This window comes from Alligator mississippiensis, chromosome 11 (assembly GCF_030867095.1).
Source record: "Alligator mississippiensis isolate rAllMis1 chromosome 11, rAllMis1, whole genome shotgun sequence".
Lineage (NCBI taxonomy): Eukaryota > Metazoa > Chordata > Crocodylia > Alligatoridae > Alligator > Alligator mississippiensis.
The window spans coordinates 54,384,958-54,406,775 of NC_081834.1; the positions used below are offsets into that span (position 1 = coordinate 54,384,958).

General features: G+C 46.8%; 1 protein-coding gene across 1 annotated transcript; it reads left to right on the forward strand.

The window, feature by feature from the left end:
• The first annotated feature begins 1,494 nt into the window (after window positions 1-1,494).
• Window positions 1,495-4,127, forward strand: LOC102563892 (olfactory receptor 2G3). Its single transcript, XM_006264428.1, has 2 exons — window positions 1,495-1,527; window positions 3,183-4,127. The coding sequence occupies exons 1-2, from the start codon at window positions 1,495-1,497 to the stop codon at window positions 4,125-4,127; spliced, it is 978 nt and encodes a 325-aa protein (XP_006264490.1).
• The last annotated feature ends 17,691 nt before the right edge of the window (window positions 4,128-21,818 follow it).

Genomic DNA, 21,818 nt, shown 5'->3' on the forward strand with positions numbered 1-21,818 from the left:
GGCTAGCTGGTATATGCTCTGAAAACTGTTCACCTGAGATTATGCCCCTGGCAATGAGAAGGTCACACTCCTACAGGTGGGAGGGGGAGTTGGCTTGGTGCCAGAACCCATCCCCCCCAGGCAGTAGAGTTTAGGGGTGGAAAGTTTGTCCACTCAGAACAGGAAGGTGGGGAGGGGGCACTGCATCCTGAGATGCTGGAGGACTGCAACTTGGGCAGCTCCCCTGTGGGGAGTGGCCACACATTGATGAAACACGAGCTGGGTAACATGGATTAAAGATAAACCCACCCTGGAGTGGCATAACTTTAAGATGCCTAAAGTGTGCTTAAAACTAGTTTCAGGTGTTAATGTGTGGACAATCCAGAGGTTAAGAGCTCTAAGAGCCACCTAAAATTAATATGTAACAAGGCCCTAATTTGGGCACTTACTGGAAATGAGAGATGGGGTTCAAGTCCCTCCTCTACCACATACTGGTATTTGTGCATTATATAAAAGTAAAACAGCTCCTACAACACAGAGAGACCCATTTCTCTATATCAGCAGCCTGCTGGTTAGGGCTCTGATTTAGGATGTGGGATTAAGTTCTGACTCCAGATCAATCAAAGGAGGGAAGCAGGGATAGTCTGAACTAAGGTCTGCCAAATCCTGGATGAATGCCTTAACTATAAATGGCTGTACATTGGAGTCTCTCTGTCCCCTTACCCCTCGTCACAGATGGTAAAACCAGGCCTCAGCTACCCAAACAGGTGACCTGGCCTAGGTACTTCATACCAGTGGAAGAGGCGATATCTTTTTTTAGACCAACTAGATATTTGCAAACAAATTATTTATCACCTCTTTCATGAGTTTTGATTCCTTTTGCCTCTAGACCAATACGGCTACAACCTGACTACCTCATACCAATGGAGAGTTCGTGGCTTGGGATCCTGAGAAAGAGAGAAGCTACTACTTGGTCAGAAAAAGGCTCCTATCTCTGGCCCATTGTATTACTTTGGACAGCAAAGTCCAACTTCTCTCCTCTTCATTTTATCCCTAGGTGGCTTAGGTGTGTTGTTCCTCCACAATCTCACTTGGTCAGTGAAGTTCTTATTTGTGTATGAGCCCTGTGTCAGGGTGTTATCTGTACATAACTCCAACAGACTAGTTCAGTAGCAAAAGTTTGGCTGGGTGTGTTTACCTACACAGCACCAACTCACTAACATGCCCATCCAAAGTGTTACAGGATGTTAGCCCTGAGTGCAAGGCATAGGCACAACTCACATATGCTCAAGTCCCCTGGGCCAGTTTCTCAACCCGTGGGTCATGACACAAAAACAGGTCACAAGAGAATTTGAAAGTGTCATGAGCAAGTCCCAGAAAAACGCAGGAAAGCATGGGTTCCCCCTTGCAGGCTGGCAGTATTCCAGCCTGCAAGGACCTGCTTGGGGCAATTGGAGGCAGCAGGTGCACGTGTGTCTATGTATGTACATGCACGTGGCTGGCATGCAGCCAGGGATGGTCATGGGAACAGCCCTAGCAGAGATGCAGGTAAGTGTATGAGGAGTGAGGGTTAGAGGTCCAGAGCTTGGGGACTGTCTGGTGGGTGTGTGTGTGGTGGAGGGGATAGGGGGAGGTGTGTGGAGGGCAGGGGCAGGTGCACGCCAGCACTGGGGGACGGTGGCTGGGCACTGAGGCTGTATCGGGTGGGGGGTGGAGGGGTGAGATGGGGAGAGCTGCATGTCTGGGCTGGTGGCACCGGGGCTGGTACCTGTACTTACATGGGTGGGGTGGCCAGGAGATGCTGCTTAGGGGGCAGGAGGGGCTATGACCAGATTGCCTGGCATGGCATGGGAGCCCCAGCCCAGGGTAGGGTGGGGGTCACAGACCTCCTCTCCTCCTCCCTCCAGCCCATGCTGGGGCCAGACTTGATCTACTGCTGCTCACTTGAGCTGGACACTCTGCAGCCACCACGCTCTGGCCCCTGCGGGATGGGGGCAGCTGGGCTCCCCTCTGGCAGGGCTGGCAGGGGCAAGGGGCTGTGGGCTGGGAGTGAGGGCACCAGCAAGTCCAGGGAGCTGTGTGTCAGAACTGGCCATTGATCTTTACAAATGGGCCCTGGTACAAAAAGGTTGAGAACCACTGCCTCGTACAAGGTTCAAAGATTTCTAGGCCTTCTCTTATACATAGAGTAGCAGTTCTTGTTGGGTAAATACTTGAGGTAGCAAATATTGACACCTCCATCACAATTTACCCCAATTCTCAGACTGTTATCACCACGTGTGCTCTAGACTCTTCGGCACCAGCCTTATCAACTAATCTTAAACTTCAACACCTTAACAATCAACTTGAACACTACTGTCTGTCAAGTTGATGCTCATAGGCACCTAGTGGTGTGAGGTCAGCCTTTATACGAGTTTCATAGATTTCATACACATTTGGGCTGGAAGGGACCCCAAAGGATCATCGAGTCTAGCCTCTGATCAGTGCTCACACTACTCATTACTCCAGCTGCTAGGCTGACTTCTGAGGATCATTTATTATGTGTTATATGGCTCAGGAATGAGGATTTTGTGGCAAGGTGCCTAGGAATAAGATTCTACAATGCCTAAGTGTCTCTTATAGTCCAGGCCTGTTTTTCATTGGTAAATCCATATCTTGGCACCTGTTGTTATTATTGTTACTATGGCAATACTTAGAAGCCCTAGTCCAGAACCACAACCTCAGCACAACCACAACGGCTCAGAGTCTTTTGGATAGGGGGGGATATATATCTATAAATTCATTATTTACTAAGACTAAATGTCATACATGCAGAATCATGTAGAATCCCCTATTCCAAAGAACACAGAGTATGTGTCCATATTAAGATAACAAATCTTTTTTCTTGGCATATGTATCCTTTTCAACCACCAAACACCTCAGATGTAATTTGCGTATAACAGATCAAGTCTCTGCATTTTGACCACTCTTTTCCACCAAGCACCACCCTCCAACTTTCTGATTCTATACTTTTCTATGACAAAACCATTCCCCAGCATACAGATCCCACTATTCGCATCATCTGGCTCCAATGCTTCATACACATTCACAAGTGGGAATGATTCCTTTTGAGAAAAACAAGGCTGCCATTACATTCCCCCCCCCCCCCCCCTTATTTGCATGGCTGACCCTTTCATCCTTGCCTTTGTCCTTTCTCCCAGCAGGATGAAAGAGGGAACAGGAGCTCTGAGGGAGAATTCATCCTACTGGGGCTTTCTGACAAGCCATACTTGGAGATGCTGCTTTTTGTGTTCTTTCTAATCTCCTATATCCTTACAATGTTGGTGAACCTAGCCATCATTGTAGTCTCACAGCTGGACCCCAGTCTTAACACACCTATGTACTTCTTCCTCAGCAACCTTTCTATCCTGGACCTCTGCTACACCACCAGCACTGTGCCTCAGATGCTAGTGAACTTCCGCAGTGCCCACAAGTTCATCTCCTGGGCTGGCTGTGTGGCCCAGCTCTTCATCTTCCTGTCCCTGGGGTCCACAGAGTGCCTCCTGCTGGCAGTCATGGCCTATGATCGCTATGCAGCTGTCTGCCAACCCCTGCACTACACAACAATCATGAGCCCCCGTCTCTGTTGGGTGATGGCAGGTGGATCCTGGCTGAGTGGCATCACCAATTCCATTGTGCAGACCAGTCTAACGCTGCAGCTGCCCTTATGTGGACGGAACCGAGTAGACCACTTCTTCTGCGAAGTACCAGCCCTGCTGAGGCTGGCCTGTGCTGATATCTTCATCAATGAAGCTGAACTCTTTGCCATCAGCGTGCTTTTCCTGCTAGTGCCACTGGGCCTTGTCCTGGTCTCCTATGGTTACATTGGCGCTGCTGTCCTGAGGATCCAGTCGGCTGAGGGCAGGCGCAAGGCTTTCAATACCTGTGCTTCTCACCTCATCGTGGTGTCTCTCTTCTATGGCACAGCCATCTACATGTACCTGCAGCCCCCATCCCACCACTCCCAGAACCATGGCAAAATGGTCTCCCTCTTCTACGGCATCATCACCCCAATGCTGAATCCTGTGATCTACACACTGAGGAACAAGGATGTGCATGGGGCCCTCAGGAAAACACTAGGAAGATGGCGCTGGAAGCAGAGAGCATAAGTCAGAAAAAGAATGTAGGACTGGCAGTCTCGGGGTATCTGTGAATGGGGAAGAGCCTTCCCTTCCAGTTGGGGAAGGGTTCCAAACTTGCCAAAGGTCAGGACTGAGAAATGAAAACTAGGGCTCTTAAGTTATTATTTCCTGTTGAGCTTACTAAAAAATATAAATCAATAAATAAATGCAACATCAACTCTTGGAAGACCATCACCAAGGACTACCCCAAATGGAGGAAAAAAGTCTGCTGCAAGAATCTCAGTACTTTGAAATCTTACAATGACAACAGATGCAGCAGAAACAGCATGTTGTGGACCAAACCAAGACTCCAGAGCCACCCATCTTGCACAGAAACACGTGCCCAAGTTGTAATAGAACCTGTAGATCCTGGATTAGCCTTGTCAGCCATCTTCAAAGCAACAGATAAGGCAATCATGGAAGACAATCATAGAAAATTAAGGTTGGAAGGGACCTCAGGAGGTCTATTCCGACCCCCTGCTCAAAGCAGGACCATCCCCAACTAGATCATTCCAGCTAGGGCTTGGTCAAGCTGGGCCTTAAAAACCTCCAAGGATGGAGATTCCACCACCTCTCTAGGTAACCCAGTCCAGTGCTTCACCATCTTAGTGAGAACGTTTTTCCTGTTATCCAAACTAAACTTCCTTTGCTGCAACGTGAGACCATCACTTCTTGCTCTGACATCTGACACCACTAAGAACCCCGCCCCCCCCTGAAATAAGCATCAGGTTTACAGGGAAAAAAGTTTTAATGCTGTTTGTGGGAATGGGAAACCTTGTCCAACCAGTTCTCCCAGATCACTTCAGATGCACACTTAACAATTAGGCCAGCTTTTATTGACACCTGCTGGGAAAAGCCCAGAACTGAACAGGATATCAAAGGCTTTTGTGATGCATCTTTTCATGGACCGACTGCATAGTTGTGAGAGGTGATGGACAAGCTTTTGGGCCTGAAACACTCTTCCTCAAGTCTAAGGAAGGCAGACACTGAGGGTGGGTCTATACGTGCATTAACACACTTTAGTTAATGTGCATTAAATCTAGTACCTCTATTGTGAGGTATAGGAAAATGCATATTAGCCTGTCTTAATGCACATTAACCATAGAGCACAGTTTTTAAGGTTGTCTGTACAAGTGCAGTGAGACTGCTCCAACACATTGTAATTATAGCACATCAGAGCAGACTTGATTAAATGGAGTCTGCTGGAGTGTGGTAATCACTGCACTCCAGCAGACTCCAACGTCACGTGCATCAGTGTCCCTGTGCTGAAAAATGGGAGTGTGGGCATTTTAAGTAAAGCTCATTCATTTTTCAGCACAGAGACACCAATACATGTGACGCTGCAGGTGCTTTAATTAAAGCAGCTCCCAAAACCACTAATTAAAGTGCCCTGCCCATCCCCAAGCCTGGAGCACATCTGTAAATGCCCAAAGTGACACTTAATGCATATTCGCCGATTTTAATGCAATACACATTAACTAAAGGGCACATTTTTAGCAATGTTTTAGCGTGCTTTAAAACAGACTGATGCACGTTAAAGTACATGTGTAGATGCACCCCCTGCTGAGTAAGGTAGCAGAGAAAGGATTCCATGTAAATGCCAATAGTCTGCTTGTACAGAGGAGGGCTGTGAATTAAGAGTGAAGAGGTATTATCAAAAGACAGACATGCAGTACAACAGGCAATCTAGTTAGTGGAAGAGCGAGATCATTCAAGAAAAGAGAGGGTAGTTGTTATCTGTGAATTGAAGGGAGCTGAGTAGCAGTCTGTTTTAGCTTGTAATGAACCACAAAGCCACTGTCCATATTAAGTCCAGATTCCTTCTACTGTCTAAAATAAAAGGGCCAGCTTTACAATGTTATCCTTCAGGGTGGTCCATGTCCTTTTTCATTTGTGAGTGAGGTGAAGAGGATTGGGAATGAGAAAAGAAGGGGAGCACAGTATTGTTACTGTTACATTTGTAGCTTGAACGAATAAAGGCATAGTGTCTCCATCCATTCTACTTCTGCTGGAAGGTCAAACATATGGCCCGTAGGCTGGATCTGGACCATCATGATACCAGCAAGCAACTGGAAGTTGGGGTGTGGCCAGTTCAAGAAACTGGGGCCCCTTTGGTCCTGGCAGACATGATCAGGGGGAAGAGGGCAAGCAAGGCCTGTCACCACCACCATGTCCTGACCTCCTTAGCTCCCAACCTGCCACCACCCCCATGCTAGAACTACTGCTTCTTTTACTACCCCAAGAACCTGTTAGATCCTACTGTAACACCGTTCAGATAAGCACAAAACAGCTGTTCAGCAAATACAAACGTAGCCTTATTCATACTCTCAAGCAGGTGATCAGACTGGCTATCCAAACTGCATTTCTAGCCTACTCTTTTTATACATTAGAAGTGCTTATATCAGACATACATCACTGCATATTGCTACTTGCTGATGAATGATCTTTATAAATAGCTTTTGTGCCTAATGTACCCAGTTTTGATTATATTGTTCCACATACTTTCCTCATGATTAATTGTGCCGGGGCACCATGCACCTTTACCTTTCTGATTAATGAACTTATTCATGCTGTCACCCCCTCCATGTGTGTTGTTTCAAGTTTGGTTACCCCATTCCACATGCTCTTATCTACTATGACAGTTAGTACAGACTACCCATCTCAAGATGTTCTTGAAAAGACCCCAAATATTCTGATACACTGTGCTGCCCTTCACAGGACTTAGGGCCTCTGTGCTTTTAACTCTTCCGGGCCTGCCACCATGCAGGAACCAGAGCTGCTGCAGTACAGATCACACAGCAGCACCTCCAGCTCTGGTAGGGGGAAATGCTGCAGTTGTGGCACCTCCGGCTCTGCCACACGGTGGGAGCTGGAGCTGTTGCTGCCATGATGTTCCCCATGCTGGGGCTGGACTGCTACTGCCATTACATGAATGGAGCTGCTGCTACTGCTATCACCACTGCCACTGTGTGCCCCAGGCTGGATCCAGCCCAGGATAGAAGGCAAATTTGACACCCTACCTTATGCCATCCTCCCATCTCCCTGTTACCCTTCCAGCACTGAAGAGGCTATATGGTCCCCCTTGTCTCTTTTTTCCCCCATGCAATAATTCCCAGTCTCCCTTTTTTGCTATAGATGCAGTGCGTGGATGGACCCAGGGTTGGATAAGCTTAGGCCTTTTTTGCTACAGGCCCAGCATTGTAGCCTGTCCCTTGTCCCCCATTCTCTGTGCGGCTATATGCATCTTCAAGTGCTTGTGGTCTCATACACTTTTGCCTCCTCATACACTTTCTCTTCCTCTCTATACAGAAGCTCTGTATGGCCCTGTTTGCTGCTTGCCCCTACAACCTCCTTCCTCCATATTAGGATCTCACAGCTTCCCCTGTCTGGAGTTTGGGGTACCCCCTCCCATGTTCCTCTCCACCCATGCAAGCAGATGTCACTGTCCCCCATGCTGCACAAAGAGATGGGGAAGCTAAGATCAGAGTCACTTTCTGTGCATGGCCGAGTTGTACCCTCCACTCACACTTCCATATTTCCATGTTTCTGCAGTGAAGACCTTCCTGAGAGAGATGGGTTTACTACTTTGAGCAAGAGTTAGTATTCTGGGCTAGAAAGACGAAGCAAAGCTATTGACTTTGGGTAAGCCGCCACCCCTTTCTGTGCCTTTCACCTTGTGGCAATTTATCCTGATAGCTCTTTAAGGGCAGCTCTTTATACCTTGGTCCAGCATGATCATAGCTGAGGCAGGGACTCCCCTCTCCTTGTGCAGCATATTGTAGAATGGGGCCATGACCTCAGTTAGGAGTTTTAGGTACTATGGGGACTATACAAAAATCATCATATAGTCAGGAGAGGAAGAGTTGTCTGTGGGTCTCTGTTGAAGAACCATGGAGGAAGCCCCAATATAAAAGAATGCATGGATGTCTCTTGACCAAGGATGATGAACACTAGGGCTGTGCAAAGCTTCAGTCCCCAATTTGATTCGGTGGAGATTTGGCCCGATTCAGTGGCCAAATCTCTGAATCCGAATCAAATCAGAAGACCCTTTAGTCTCTCTGAATCAAACTGGAACCCTTCAAATCGATTTGGAGAGATTCAGAGATTCGGACATAGAGACAGATTTAAATGTTTTTTCTACATACCTCTAGGTGGCAGGGGCTTGTGAGTGCTACAATGCTGGGGTGCATGAAGCGTCCCACAGAAGCGTGGGAGACTCTCCAGCACCCTTGGCAGCAGACCCGGAAGTGGACCAGAAGTGGACCTGCACACCCCCGTCCCCGCTCAGCAACTGGTGCCTCCTGGGTCTGGGGTGGCACCCAGGGTCCCCCTGCAGCCAATCGTTGAGCTGGGGAGGCACAGGGGGCCCTCCAGCGTGCTGTCCAACACACCCAGAAGTGAGCCGGAAGTACTTCCAGTCCACTTCCGGGTTTGCTGCCGAACACCTGGAGGCCCCCCCGCGCTGCTGTGGGATGCTGCATGCACCCCAGCACTGCAGCGATCACAAGCCCCACTGGTTCCTCAAAGTACATAGCAAAAACTTTTAAAGCTGTGTCTATTACCGAATTGCTGATTCTCTGAATCAGCATCAAATCTTCAGATTCGGATTCGGCCTAATCGAATCAGGGACAGTGATCCAAATCAACAGATCGAATCACTGTCCCTGATTTGGGCAGAATCCAAATTGAATAGGGCCTGCTTTACACACCCCTAATGAACACCATACAGAGAGGCCAAAGTGGATACTGGTTGCAGGGACTAGGAGGCAGATTTTCAAAGCAGTTCAGCATTTAATATGATTTACAATGTAAGCAGTTAACCTGCTTCTAAAATTTTGAAAATCCAACTAGATGACAATCTTTATCCTTCTTGGGTTCTCAGCTCCTCCACTGCTGAGGCTACATCTACACTGCAGTCAGAGCTGTAGTTACAGCGCATGTCGCAAAACATGGGTTAGCGTCAACTTAACTTGGGACTCAGTGTCAGCAAAGTTATGGTGACATGGGATTCAGCTGCCAAGGTTGTATTCAGAGACCTGGGAAGGCTTTTTCAGCTTCAGATCATGCTGGTGCAGCTATGGGTTTCCTACCATCTATCCCCAGGGTGGAGGGAGGACATTAGCAGTGACTGGAAAAAGTCCTTGGAGTCAGGGATCCCAGAACCAGACATACTCATTAAACTAGGCAAAAGAAGCATTTATTCCATAAAAATAAAGTGTCAGTGGGTGACAATAGTGAAGGACAACAAACTTATCCCTAACCTGGAGGAGAAGTATTTACATGGGTCAGGCCAGCAAGCAGTGGCGACGTATAGGGGTGCATAGGGGTGCATGTGCACCCTGAGAGCACCGGTGCACCCCCTGACCAGCTGCACTTGCCACTTAGGAGATGACGGGGGCAGATGGGAGCGCCGGTTCCCCCCCACCCCTCCCGCAAGTGCTGGCTGATTGCTGCGATTGCTGCAGCCACTTCAGCTGTGATTGCTGCAGCCAGTGGTCACAGGGGGGGCATGTGCCCCCCCTGACTAAGGCGGCACCAGTCACCCATGCCAGCAAGTTCAGCAGGGTGGCAGCACAGGCTACCCACTTGTACATTCGTCAAGGGGACTGAAGCCAGGCAGGATGGTCACCATTTCCAAAGAAGCCTGGCTACATGGTACAGATCTGGCAGCTTTAGACTAGTTTGGTTACATCTACAAGACTTTCAGTTGCATATACCAGGCATACTGTAGACACACAGGCTGAGGGCAATGGGAGGAAGGAGCTGTCTCCAGCAGCAGTGTGTCACTGCTCCATTCCCTTAGGATGTGGCATCAGCACTGGGAAAATGGCTATCGTTCACTGTATCCATGATGGATGAGAACAGGAAGGCCATGGAAAGGCAGGCAGTGTGCGTCATAGAATCCTAGAAGAGTAGGGTTGAAAAGGACCTCTGGAAATCAATTAGTCCAAATCCCTGCTCAAGGCAGAATCATCCTGGATTATTCCATCTCAGCCAAATGTTCATCTAACCTACACTTAAAAACCTCTAAAAATAGCAATACCACAATCTCTCTAGGTAACCTGTTCCAAAGCTTAAACACTCTCATGGTGAGAAAATTCTTTAACATCCAATCTAAGTTTTCCCTGCTAATAATTTGAGCCCATTGCTCCTAGTCCTGTCCCCTATGATGATAGAGAAGACATCACTAGCCTCTTTATAACCATCCATTAGACATTTGTAAATGGTCAAATCTCCTCACAATCTTCTATAGAATAAATAATCCATATTCTTTCATCTTTTCCTCATAAATGACCTTTCCTAGACTTCTAATAAAGTTTGTCATTTTCTACTGGAGACTTCTTAATTTGTCCCAAGTATCATTGTGTTTTTTTTTCCTTTTAGGATCTTTACACAAAGAAAGCTGGCTCTGCACAGAGCTATGGGAGATGGAAAGCCATCTGCTAGCATTAGTATCCATCAAGCAGGGATAATACAGGCACTAAACTAAAATAATTCAGACTTTATTATTATTGAATGTTGACCTAACCCCCCAAATCTTGTCCTATTTCTATTTAATCTGAATATGGATAAAAGTGTTTCCCAAGATTTGGGATTTAGGATCATAGTATTGGAAGGGATCTCATGAGTCCAATCCCCTGCTCAAAGCAGGATCATCCCCAACTAAACCATCCCAGCCAAGTGTCTGCCTAACCTGCTTTTGAAAACTTCCAAGGATGGAGATCCCACAACTCCTCTAGGTAGCCTGTTCCAATGTTTGACCATTTTGACAGTCTAAAAGTTCTTCCTAATCTAAAACCTCCATCCTCTCTCTAATTGTCCTTCATGTATTTGAAGACTTATCAAATTCCTGCCTGCCCACTCCCAGTCATCTCTTCTCTAGGCTAAATATTTCTTTTGTTGTTTTCTACTGGACTCTTTCCTATCTGTCCACAACTTTCTTGAGGCACAGGGTCTACACCACCCTCTCCAGCCCTTAAAAGCCTACAGTATCTTTATCCAGGAAAAGATGAAAGTTTGTTCTGACCCTCTGTGTGCCTCCTTGCTGGCTCTCTGCTTTTGATTCCTGGCTTCAGCTGTAGCTTCTGATTATGGTAGGACCCTTGGCATCCTGATTCCGGTTTCCTGTTCTTGATTCTAGTTCAACTTCCACCTCTGGCCTATGCTTTCTGACCCTGGTTAATCCTCAGGTTTACTGTCTGGCTTAAGTTTGGACCATGGAGTGTCTCTATGTCAGCTACAGCTCTCAGTTCTAGTTCTGGCACCAGACCCCTCTGTACTTACTCCCACTTCCTGGGAAACCCATTTTGGGTAGGTGCCTGAAGCACAGATGCAATCCCTAAGGCCAGACACCCATGCTCCAGTCCCAAACAACATGTGAAATAACCCACCATGTCTCCATAATCCCAATTACATCATAATTCCAGTTTTACTAAGAGCATCAATTCTCCCTCTATTCCCTTTATTTCTCACATTAGTATATGAACACTTCAGGTATCCCACTTCACCTCCCTGGAACATTGCTAAAGCTTCTGCTATTGCTTCTGCTTACTAAGATTTTAGCCAGGTCCCTTGACTCTTTACTTGCTTCTGAGTTTTGCCTCCATCCCCTGATGGACATAGTTTAAACTCATTCTTAATTGGCTTTACAAGCCTGTACGTGAAGGCACTTCTCCCTCCCTGCCCCCACCCCCTATGTATTCCTCCAGCAGACCCCATCTCTTCCCAACAATCCTTGTTCATGGAAGACCACCCCATGGTTAAAGAAACCAAAGCCCTGCTGGCAATACCAACTATGCAGCCATGTGTTGATCTCAGGGTGGGTCTTGCAGTTTTTGGAAGGGGAGAAAGTCTTGGAGACTTTTCCTCTTCCAGCTTCAATTGCAGCCACTCCTGCTTCTGGAGGGAAACAACTTGTCTGAATCCTTATTTCATACCATAGAATGGGTTAGTGAAGGTACTCAATTCTCTGCGATCAACCTTAGCCCCTCGTTTTCCCTGTTTCTCTCAAGTGATCAAGTATTTATATATGGTCCCTGCAGATTTGACCCATTTTCCTTGTAAATTAATCAGTCATCACTGATCCAAAAACCCCTTGGGGTAGGCTGATTTTTCTAGTACTGGATATCATTATAAAATTCCTTCCACTCTCATGCTCGTCTCCCCTCCCATTTTAAATTATGGTTGCTCCACCTTATTTGGGAAGTAAACAGCTAATTCAAGCCTTCATTATACTTAAGGTTTTTTGTTTTGTTTAGTTTTGGGTTTTTTTTAAATGAGTACATGGACAGTACCCCAACAGCCCAACTTTTTCCTCATGAATAAGAACTAAATCATTTCCCTTCTTAATATTAGAAATCTGGATTCTTTTTAAAGCAATATGACAAGCTCCATATTTAATATTAAGCATGCCTCAAAGCTAAAAGGCTTTATTTAGGTAGACGTTTCAGCTGAGGCTACCCAGCACTGCCAGATCCAAGAGGGAGTCCAACTGGGCAGGAGGGTAGTCATCTGCACATTTCCAGCTGCTGCAACTTTCACCATATTCTGCTTCCACCATCTTACTCCCTACCCCAGATCCTGTCCCTTTTCCCAACAATGCTGTCAGCCTAAAGCAATCAGTTACCCTTGTGAATACCTGACAAAAGGACTCTTAATATTATCAACCTACAATCACATCAGACTTCCATGTTTATTAATATTTGGCTAAAGAAAAATAAATAAATTACCTCTGATTTTACCCAGTTCCCTTAATTTTGGGACAATGGAGTTAAAACCCCTCAGATGTTGCTGTTCTTCCCTCTGATGATCAAATATTGACCTACCATCCCCACAGATGCTGGCTTCTTTCTTTTTATACTCAACTCTCAATACAAAATTGATTCCAGTTTTACTAATGTCTCTCTAATTCTCAACTATGGATATAAAAACAGCGGTTGTTTCAATTTGAGTATTTTTCCTTCTCCTGTATTACACTGCACCCAGTTTTCTTTTGAGAGGAACTTATCATGAGAAAGTACAGAATATTAAAGACAAAAGGAGTGACAATCAGTTCTTTCTTTCTACTAAATCCCTTCTCTCTCCAAGCATCAGCAATTGTCATATTTAACTTTTTTCTTCTGCCTTTCAAATGCTGATCTACATTTACATTAAAATTTGCACCCCCCAAAATATTTATTTCCATTAATTTTGCCCCCCCAAAATATTTATTTAAATTTCCACTAATTTTGCCCAACATAATTGCTCAATTTCAGAGCTCTCTCTCTATTCTATTTCAAACTGTAACCACTTTAAAGATTTGGAGTAAAAACCTCAGCCTACATCAGAAAATATGCACATATGCACTGAATGCCCTGATGGAAACAGAGCAGGAGAAACCAAATAACTGCATACCAGAATGAGTGCACACCAAAAATCTATCGAAGACAAAAATACCCAATTACCTGTGGGTACACATTTATCACAAGAAAACCACTCTCTCTCTAATCTCTCCATTCTAATCCTCAAAGGGAATTTACAAAACACCTGTCATAGATAAGCCTATGAACTTCACTTAATACATTTCTGGATACAAAACATCATAGACTAGATATAGACAAGGGATTTATGGCACATTATAACCTGCCTGCCATCTAATAGCCCCAGGTAACTGCCCTACATTTTACCTGCTGTATTTTATCACCTGTTGCCATTCCCCTCTTGCTTTTGCCCCTCACCTATCTTCTCTGATCTTCCCTGCCACACATTTGCATTTGTACAGACCTGAATTTTGCATATTAGTTTAAGCTTCGAATTGACCCTAAAGACAACAAACACCAGAAGACTCTCCCTATGCCTGAAGAAGGGCACTTGTGCCTAAAAGCTTGCAAAGAACAATTCTTCTAACTATTCAGTTGGTCTAATAAAAGATACCACATTTCCTCAAATAACCTTGTCTGCACATGTGTATATGCACTTGTGCATGTGTTTGTACATTAACAAGGGTCAGAAGGGAAGGCGGTTAAAAATTCCCCAATGTTCTGCTCCCCCCACACGTGAGAATCAAATTATTTGTTAAACAAATAATTGAACAAAAGTAAACTACATCACTGAGTACAGATGCCTCACCTGGAGTAATTGTCAGGGGAGGAGCATTGGAGTGCTAGCAAATGTACAGGATCGCAGAATTCTAATACAATAAAAGGCTTAGTCTGTCTATCCATAACACTTTCCCCCCTCAAGTGCGCAGGCGCGGATTGACTGCTTGGGCCAAGTGGCTGGGGGTGGTGCCAGCTGAATTCAAACAGGAGCCCCAACTTCCAGAGGAAAAAAAAAATTAGTGCAAGCAGTTTACAAGCAGCAGGGCCAACTGAGGAAAGGCAGGAGACCCTCCAACAAAGTGGAGTTGGACCCAACCCAGGGTGGAAGGGGGGTGAGGGTAGAGGGGACCAGAATTGGACCTGAACTGGGGAGGGGAGGGGGTAAACGGGCCAGACGCAGGGCTCTATCCCTGACAGCCCCCCTTCCCCTGTCATTATTGATGGGCAATTTGCTAGTAGACCTTTATAAGGGTGCTAGTACAGGTTAATTTAAAAATATTTCAAGTCTGTGGAATGTTAGGCTATCAAAGTTAGAGAAGTCACAGGTTAAAACTTAATGTTGTCTCATACCTGCACAACTGTGACTTGCTACTAAAGGGCCTGGTGAACAGGGGGATGAACAGAAGCCAGGACTCTCTGGTAAGGGTAGGACAGGAGTTGAGGGGTGGAAGTATTATGTAGCTCAGAGGCAGAGAAGCCAGCATGTGGTCCTTCATTCCTGCAACTAGCAGGAGCCAGCTGGTGCCATGGACAGGAGCAGAAAATTCTTCTATATGAAGAGGTAAAGGGGAGAAGTAAAGAAAAAGGAATGAAAAAAGCATAAGGGGGAAATGGAGGTAGATGGGTCACACCAGGGCAAAGCTGAGAACCAGGCAGCTCATTGCATGCCACACAGATGTAGGAGCTGGTTATATTTATACCAGGACAGAGTTGAAACCCAGTAGATTTGCTCCACGCATGCCACATGGAGGCAGAGCGGAGACCCACTGGGTTCGCTGTATGGGTTGGGTAAGTTGGGTGCCAACAGAACCAGTTCAGATGAATAGCGGTTCAGTTCAAATGAATACCATGGGGGAGGGGAAGCTAAGGCATGGTACAGTGGCCAGTAGCTCTGGAGAGAGGCAGGGTGGGGAGGGAGATGGTTGCTCAGCATGAAAAGCCAATTGCCTTTGCCTATTAGTGATTATTTGACTTTAACTGTTCCCTTTGTGCCAATGGCCAAATCAGATGAGTGCATGGGGGGTACTAGAGCAAGCAGCAAACCCTGGGGTGCTAAGAGTGATCAGGATGTGCTGAGGTTGGGTTCTGGGCAATAGAGTTCAGAAGGGTTGAAAGTTTATCCCTGGAACAAAGGAGTGGGAAGGGCTAGGAATGGCGCATCCAGGGATTATGGAGCAATGAAAACAGTATTTTTGTTTCCTAGAGCAGACTAACAATGACCTGGCTAAAACAGATAAGGATAACCCTTGCTTGAACTGACATAAAACTTTAAAACATTTAGGGGGGTTAAACACCCTTTAACAGGTAAGTGAGAGCTCCCATTTTAAGTGCCTTTATGATGGTTTAAAGGTAATCTGTAACGTAACTCAACTGGTCATCTGGGACATTTTGGATGTTTACCACTTACACTGTTAGCTGTTACCCTTCCCAGGTGTTAAATGTTCTTAAAATGGGAGTGTCCATTAAAGGTGCACCAATATATGTGTGGAGTATCAAAATCAGCACCAATAAAAGGAAAATTAACATTATTGGATATCGGCTTTTTTTTGGCCATTGTAGCTGATAATGTTGTCCAATAATTAATTATTCTGGAGCCCCTGGACACCTTCAGACTCAGGGCATCTGCTTGAGCCTGAGACTGCCCAGGGCTGGGTGCTCTCTGGGCACTTTAAAGTGCCTCAGGCAGATGCCCCCAGGCTGGAGTTGAAGGGCAAGTGGAGGGGGCAGTGCTTTAATTAGAGCCACTCTAATTAGAGTGCTTCCATGTCTCCTACATCAGCATCCCTGTGCTTAGAAATGGCAGTGGGGGCACTTGAACTAAAGCTCATTCCACGAGCTTTGTTACTAAATAAATCAATTATCCGATTGCTATCGGCCAATATGTCTATTAGCTATCGGTATTGGCCAAGAAAATCTTTATTGGTGCACTCCTCGTGCCCATGCATTAAGGCAGGAAAAGACAAGCTGAGTGCCCTCTGAATGTCTCAAAGTGATGTCTCTACAGGCAAGAATTATTTCCAGCTGGTTTTAGGCAGCTTGTGTTGAAGTAATGTTAGTCTGCTCCACAGGGAGCAGTGGAGTCCTCTAGTATCCCAAGATGCTCCATATCCAGCCCCACTCCATGTGGCCAGTCTGTCTTCCGGAACTCTATTGCCCTGGACTGATAGAAACCTGGGGAGAGCCAGGCAGCCCTGGGTGAGTGTGGAGCTGCTGGACAGCCACAGGACAGACTTGACAGCTCCTGGCCATGTTTCTACTCACCAGCCCTCTATCGGGTAAGTCAGAGCTGTGCATATTAAAGAGGGTATGTAACCCTTAGCGTGGGACTGCTCATAGCATGTGCGAACTTTAATACTGCCCAACTTTTTTTTAGAGGCACGATGTGAAAATTGTAACATATAACATCTAGTACCACTGCACCTAGTATACAGAACAACTACAAAAGATACAGAAAAATCTTAGCAGAAGCTCTTAGATGTACAGAGAAGGCTAATACCATGTCGGCATGAACCTTACTTCTTAGTTTTCAGAAGCAGAAGTTTCAATACTCCCAATTTTCCTGAGGATCAGTGGAGAATTGCCAGTGGAATCATTGCTGCCTCTTGCAGATCTCCAATCAGTGGGAGATGGGAATTAGTTCCAGTGGCTCCAGTGACTCCTTATTTACTCAGCAGGGAATGAAAAAGGAATCACCCCTGGTTAGTCAAATGGAGTTATTCCAAGTTTGTCTGCCTCTGGGTTCACATAGAATACCTTCTGAACCTGGCACAAAAAACTTTTTTTTGTTGACCTACCTGGCCTTGTTATGGAGCTTATCAGAGGTTGCATCACAAACAGTAATTAGTCTTAATAAGAAGTGGAGTCCTCTCTCACTGTATCTCCCAAGTGATGTCAGTAGCTGAGATGCTAATCATGCCCACTGTGCCATGTCCCAGCTCGTAATTAGACACCACATGTGGAGTCAAGGGCATTGTTAGCAGCTCAGCTTGGGGGAAGGAGCCAAGAGACGATGATGATTTCTGCTGGGGACTCTACTCAGACTGGGGAACTTACCATGTTGCTGCTCTCAAGGCCTTGTTACATGTTCATTTTGGGCAGCTCCTGGAGCTCTTGACCCAGGGGAGGGCAATTATTTGGGCTGGAGGGGCACTTGGGGATTTTTGGTGAGCTGTTGCAGACTCAGTCAGCACCCCTCCCCCATCCTGCCAGCAACAGCTCACCAAAATGCCTTAAGTGGTCCCTGCAGGCAAGGCATGCTCTTATGGGAACATAGCATGGGGTCACAGGCAGGTGGGGAACGGTGTCTGGGAGCAGGATGAGTAGGCAGGACCAGGCCTGGGATCAGGATCACAGTGGTGACAGCACAGGGCTGGGCCCAGGACAGAGCTATGGTATGCCTCCCACACAAGGAATTGCAACTGGCCCGACCTAGGAGCAGGGTAGAGCCTACGCCTGTAACCTGTCTCCCTGCAGCACAGGTAAGTGTGGGCAGCTCCAGTATGGCACAGCTGCAAGGCAGCATGGGGCAGCCTAGTCCATTCAAAATCTGTCAGGGCCACCCTGCACTGCTGGGCCACAACACTGCAGCTGTGCTATACTAGGGCTGCCCACGCAAACCTGTGCTGGGGCAGGGCAACAGGGGCTCAGTCATGGATGTATGCTCTGCCCCAGCCCTGGGTCAGGTCAGTCACAATCCCTTATGTGGGGAGCATATCACAGTTCTGTCCCAGGCCCTGGCTACATACTGTCACCATGCCATAATCCCAATCCTGGCCCTGGTTACCCATCCTGCTTCCGGATGCTGCCTCCCACCTGCCTCTCCCACCCTCAGGTACCTCTCCATGACCATCATCTCATCCACCCAGCTGAGAATGCCCTGCTCACAAGGATCCTGGCCAGTCTCTGTGGAGACCCCACCCACCTGCCCGCTCCATCTGGCACACCTCACAGTGGATGCAGGGTGGATGGGCCAGGGTGTCCAGGCAGCACGGCTAGGTCTGGCAGCGGTGGCAACACTGGCAGTGCCAGCCAGAAGGAGCTGAGTCTGCCAGGAGGCAGAGTCTGGCAGCTGTTCTGTCCCAGTCCCACTGCATGCCTTAGAGGCAGCAGGACCAGCCACATGATCCATAGCCCAGACTGCTCCTCACCTGCACCTCAAGCCTAGGCCAGGCAGAACCAAGAGACCTGCTACAGGCCACAAAATCCCTTGGTGGGCCAGATCTAGCCTGCAGGCCATATTTTGCCCATCCCCGTCTTAACCCCTAGATTGGTCGCACATTGAACACCTTTAAGTGGCTTAAAGCACTTGTTATGCAGCTCAAAGTTATGCCACTCCAGGGCAAGGCTGTCTCTTGAACTTAATAACCCGGCTACTGTTCTATTAAGGTGTAGCCACTCTCAACAGATGTGCCACTCAAGTTGAAAGTGTAACTGCAAGCTAGCACTAAGCCATCAACATTTGTGCAGCTCACAGTGTAACATGCAACAAGCCCTCAGACTGTTTGCTCCAATTCAGTGTGGGATCCCTTGGCAGGAGGCCTGAAGAGTTCCCAAGAAGATGAAACAGACAGTGCAGGGCTTTCATGCCAGGGCCAAATGAATGAAAAGCCTGTTGCAAACATGAGCAACTGCCTACTGAGGCCAGTATCCTGCTTTTGGCCTCTGCATAGCTTCAGTGGTGAATTAGTTTAAATATTCCACAGCCCGCTACATTAGGAAACACGCACCACAAACCCCACTGTGCTAAAATCCTCAAGTTAGTGCTATACCTCATATTTTTCTCCACAGGGACTTTGGTCAGCAATCTAGTATCCCATGATGTGCTGCTAAGAATCAGTGATTTGTTTGTGAACAACCCATCTTCTCCCCACAGGATCATTGGCCAGCTCTTCTAGAATCCCTGATCCAAAGAAGCAACTCACATAAGATCACCCAGCAGTAGGGTTGTCAACTCTGACTGAAGCTATTCCAGGAGATTTCCCCCCCCAGCCCGCGCCAGTTAATGTCATTAACTGTACTGTTCAACTCATTCACAATATTAAATCTCCCAGATTGCTTTCAACAGTCACTGGAAGATTGATGCCGACTCCAGTAGACTCCCAGTCAATCCAGGAAGGTTGGTAACCCTGCAGATCAGTGCCAGAGATAGAATATCACTCTGTCCCCGGTCAACATCTGGTGAACCAAACCACAATGTTTAAAGCAAAATGTTTCCTGAAGTTCTTTCCCCACCTTTCCTTGCTTCCATTTCAGCTTCATGAAACCTACTTGGGTCTTGTTCAATATATCTACTTCCCACTTGGCTTTAGTGGTCTTCATCATCATTTCAGTAAAGTGATGTAGGGAATTCTGAGAAAGTGGGTGTGAATGTACCAAACATGCATCCAATTTTGATATCAAATACACTGAAGGATTCACAGGAATTAATAGCAGAGCGGGGAAGAGAATCTGGACTTCAAGCCATCCAGGCCCCTTGCTATAATTACTAGACTCTACTTCCTTCCCAAAGCTGGGGATACAACCTAGGGGAGTTCTGACTCTCCAGCCTCTCCTGCTCCGAGTGTTAGGTACCACTCCTTCTCCAGAACCAGGAATACAAACCAGGAAGTTTGACTCCCAGCTCCCACCTGTAATACAACAAAACCTACCATCCTTTTAGACTAAATAGGAATACAAGGCTTTGTCTCCAAGCACTATCCTCACTTCACCATTTCTGTGCACCAAGTGCTCTGCTCTCAGCAATGACATTATTTCAAAGCTAGCCCAGGTCAATTCACCCTCATTTAAAATGATCATCCCTGGTCTTGGAGTCTATAGGTTGCACAGGAGAATGGGGTACAGGGGTGAGGCAACCAGGAAAGCTGGCCAGTGATCTGCTGCCTGTGAGTATAAGCTACCTGACCAACAATGCCTGAGAAGGGAGCCTTTAGTCCAAATAGAGAGACAATGGAAAAAGACCTTAATGGGGGGGAGGGCGGGGTCCCACTCCAAGTACCTTTTCCTGCTGGTCTCTGTAAGAGTCCCAGTTTTCTAGGCCATAGTTATGCTAAGCTATAATAAGTTACAGCACCAAAAAACAGTATGGGAAAGCAGGGCCTTCTGACCACTGAATGACCCAGTAAGAAAGAAAAATATATAAAAAAATTCACTAATGAGCAAAAAGGCAGACCAGGTTCTTTGGGTAAATGTGATAGCTTTTATTAGACCAACTAACAAAAGGCACACAAGTATAAATACAGGGGTTCAGAGACCTTCCCTTCAGAGACCTAGGGGAGTGTGTATAACATACAGTGTCTCTCCCTGTCAAGGAGAAGGTTCACAAAGCTGGACTAACCATTAAATCAGACCATCTGATGACACTAAACCTTTCTGAGCTTTCAGCACTGAACACGTATCCAAGTTGTGTTTTCTGTGTCACCTTCGGAGTTTGGAAGACAGCTTGCTAGCATTGTCCTTCAAGAGCACAAACTCCAGCATCCTGTATACTGAATGTGACAGCAACCAGTACCACCCAAGAAAACACTCTTCACACCTCAGGACAATCATCTGAGTGATTCCAATGTGGTCCCCATCTTTAAGAAAGGGAGGAGGGAGAACCCAGGCAACTATAGGCCCGTCAGTCTTACCTCAATCCTGGGGAAACTCTTTGAGAAGATCATCAAGGAGCACATCTGTGATAGGCCAGCATTGGGGATGATGCTCAAGGGAAACCAGCACAGTTTCATTAGGGGCAGGTCATGTCAGACCAACCTGATTGCCTTTTACGACCAGGTCACAAAAGCATTGGATGCAGATGTCGCTGTGGATGTAGTCTTTCTGGACTTCAGCAAGGCCTTTGACACTGTCTCCCACCCCATCCTCATTAAAAAACTAGGCGACTGTGGCATCGATGCCTACACAGTCAGATGGATTGCTAATTGGCTGAAGGGTTGTACTCAGAGGGTGGTGGTGGACAGGTCATATTCGACCTGGGGGGGAAGTGGGCAGCAGAGTCCCCCAGGGCTTGGTCCTGGGGCCCGCACTGTTCAATTTCTTTATCAGCGATATGGATGACAGGGTAAAAAGCAACCTGTTCAAATTTGCTGATGATACCAAAATTTGGGGTGAGGTGGGCATGCTAGTAGGGAGGGACAGACTGCAGCAAGACCTGGATAGGTTGCAAGGGTGGACTAATAAAAACAGGATGCGTTTCAATACTGACAAGTGCAGGGTGCTGCACTTGGGCAGTAGTAACCAGCAGCACACTAATAAGATGGGAAACTCCCTTCTTGAGAGCACGGAGGCAGAAAGGGATCTTGGAGTCATCATTGATCCCAAGATGAGCATGGGCTGACAATGCGAGGTCACGGTCAGTAGGGCTAACCGGACTGTATCGTGCATCC

Bases quoted from the DNA above. Each gene is read 5' to 3' on its own strand.
- LOC102563892 (XM_006264428.1), top strand. From the start codon at position 1,495: ATGGTCATGGGAACAGCCCTAGCAGAGATGCAG. The intron at 1,528-3,182 runs GTAAGTGTATGA...TTCTCCCAGCAG, and splicing joins CAGCCCTAGCAGAGATGCAG to GATGAAAGAGGGAACAGGAG.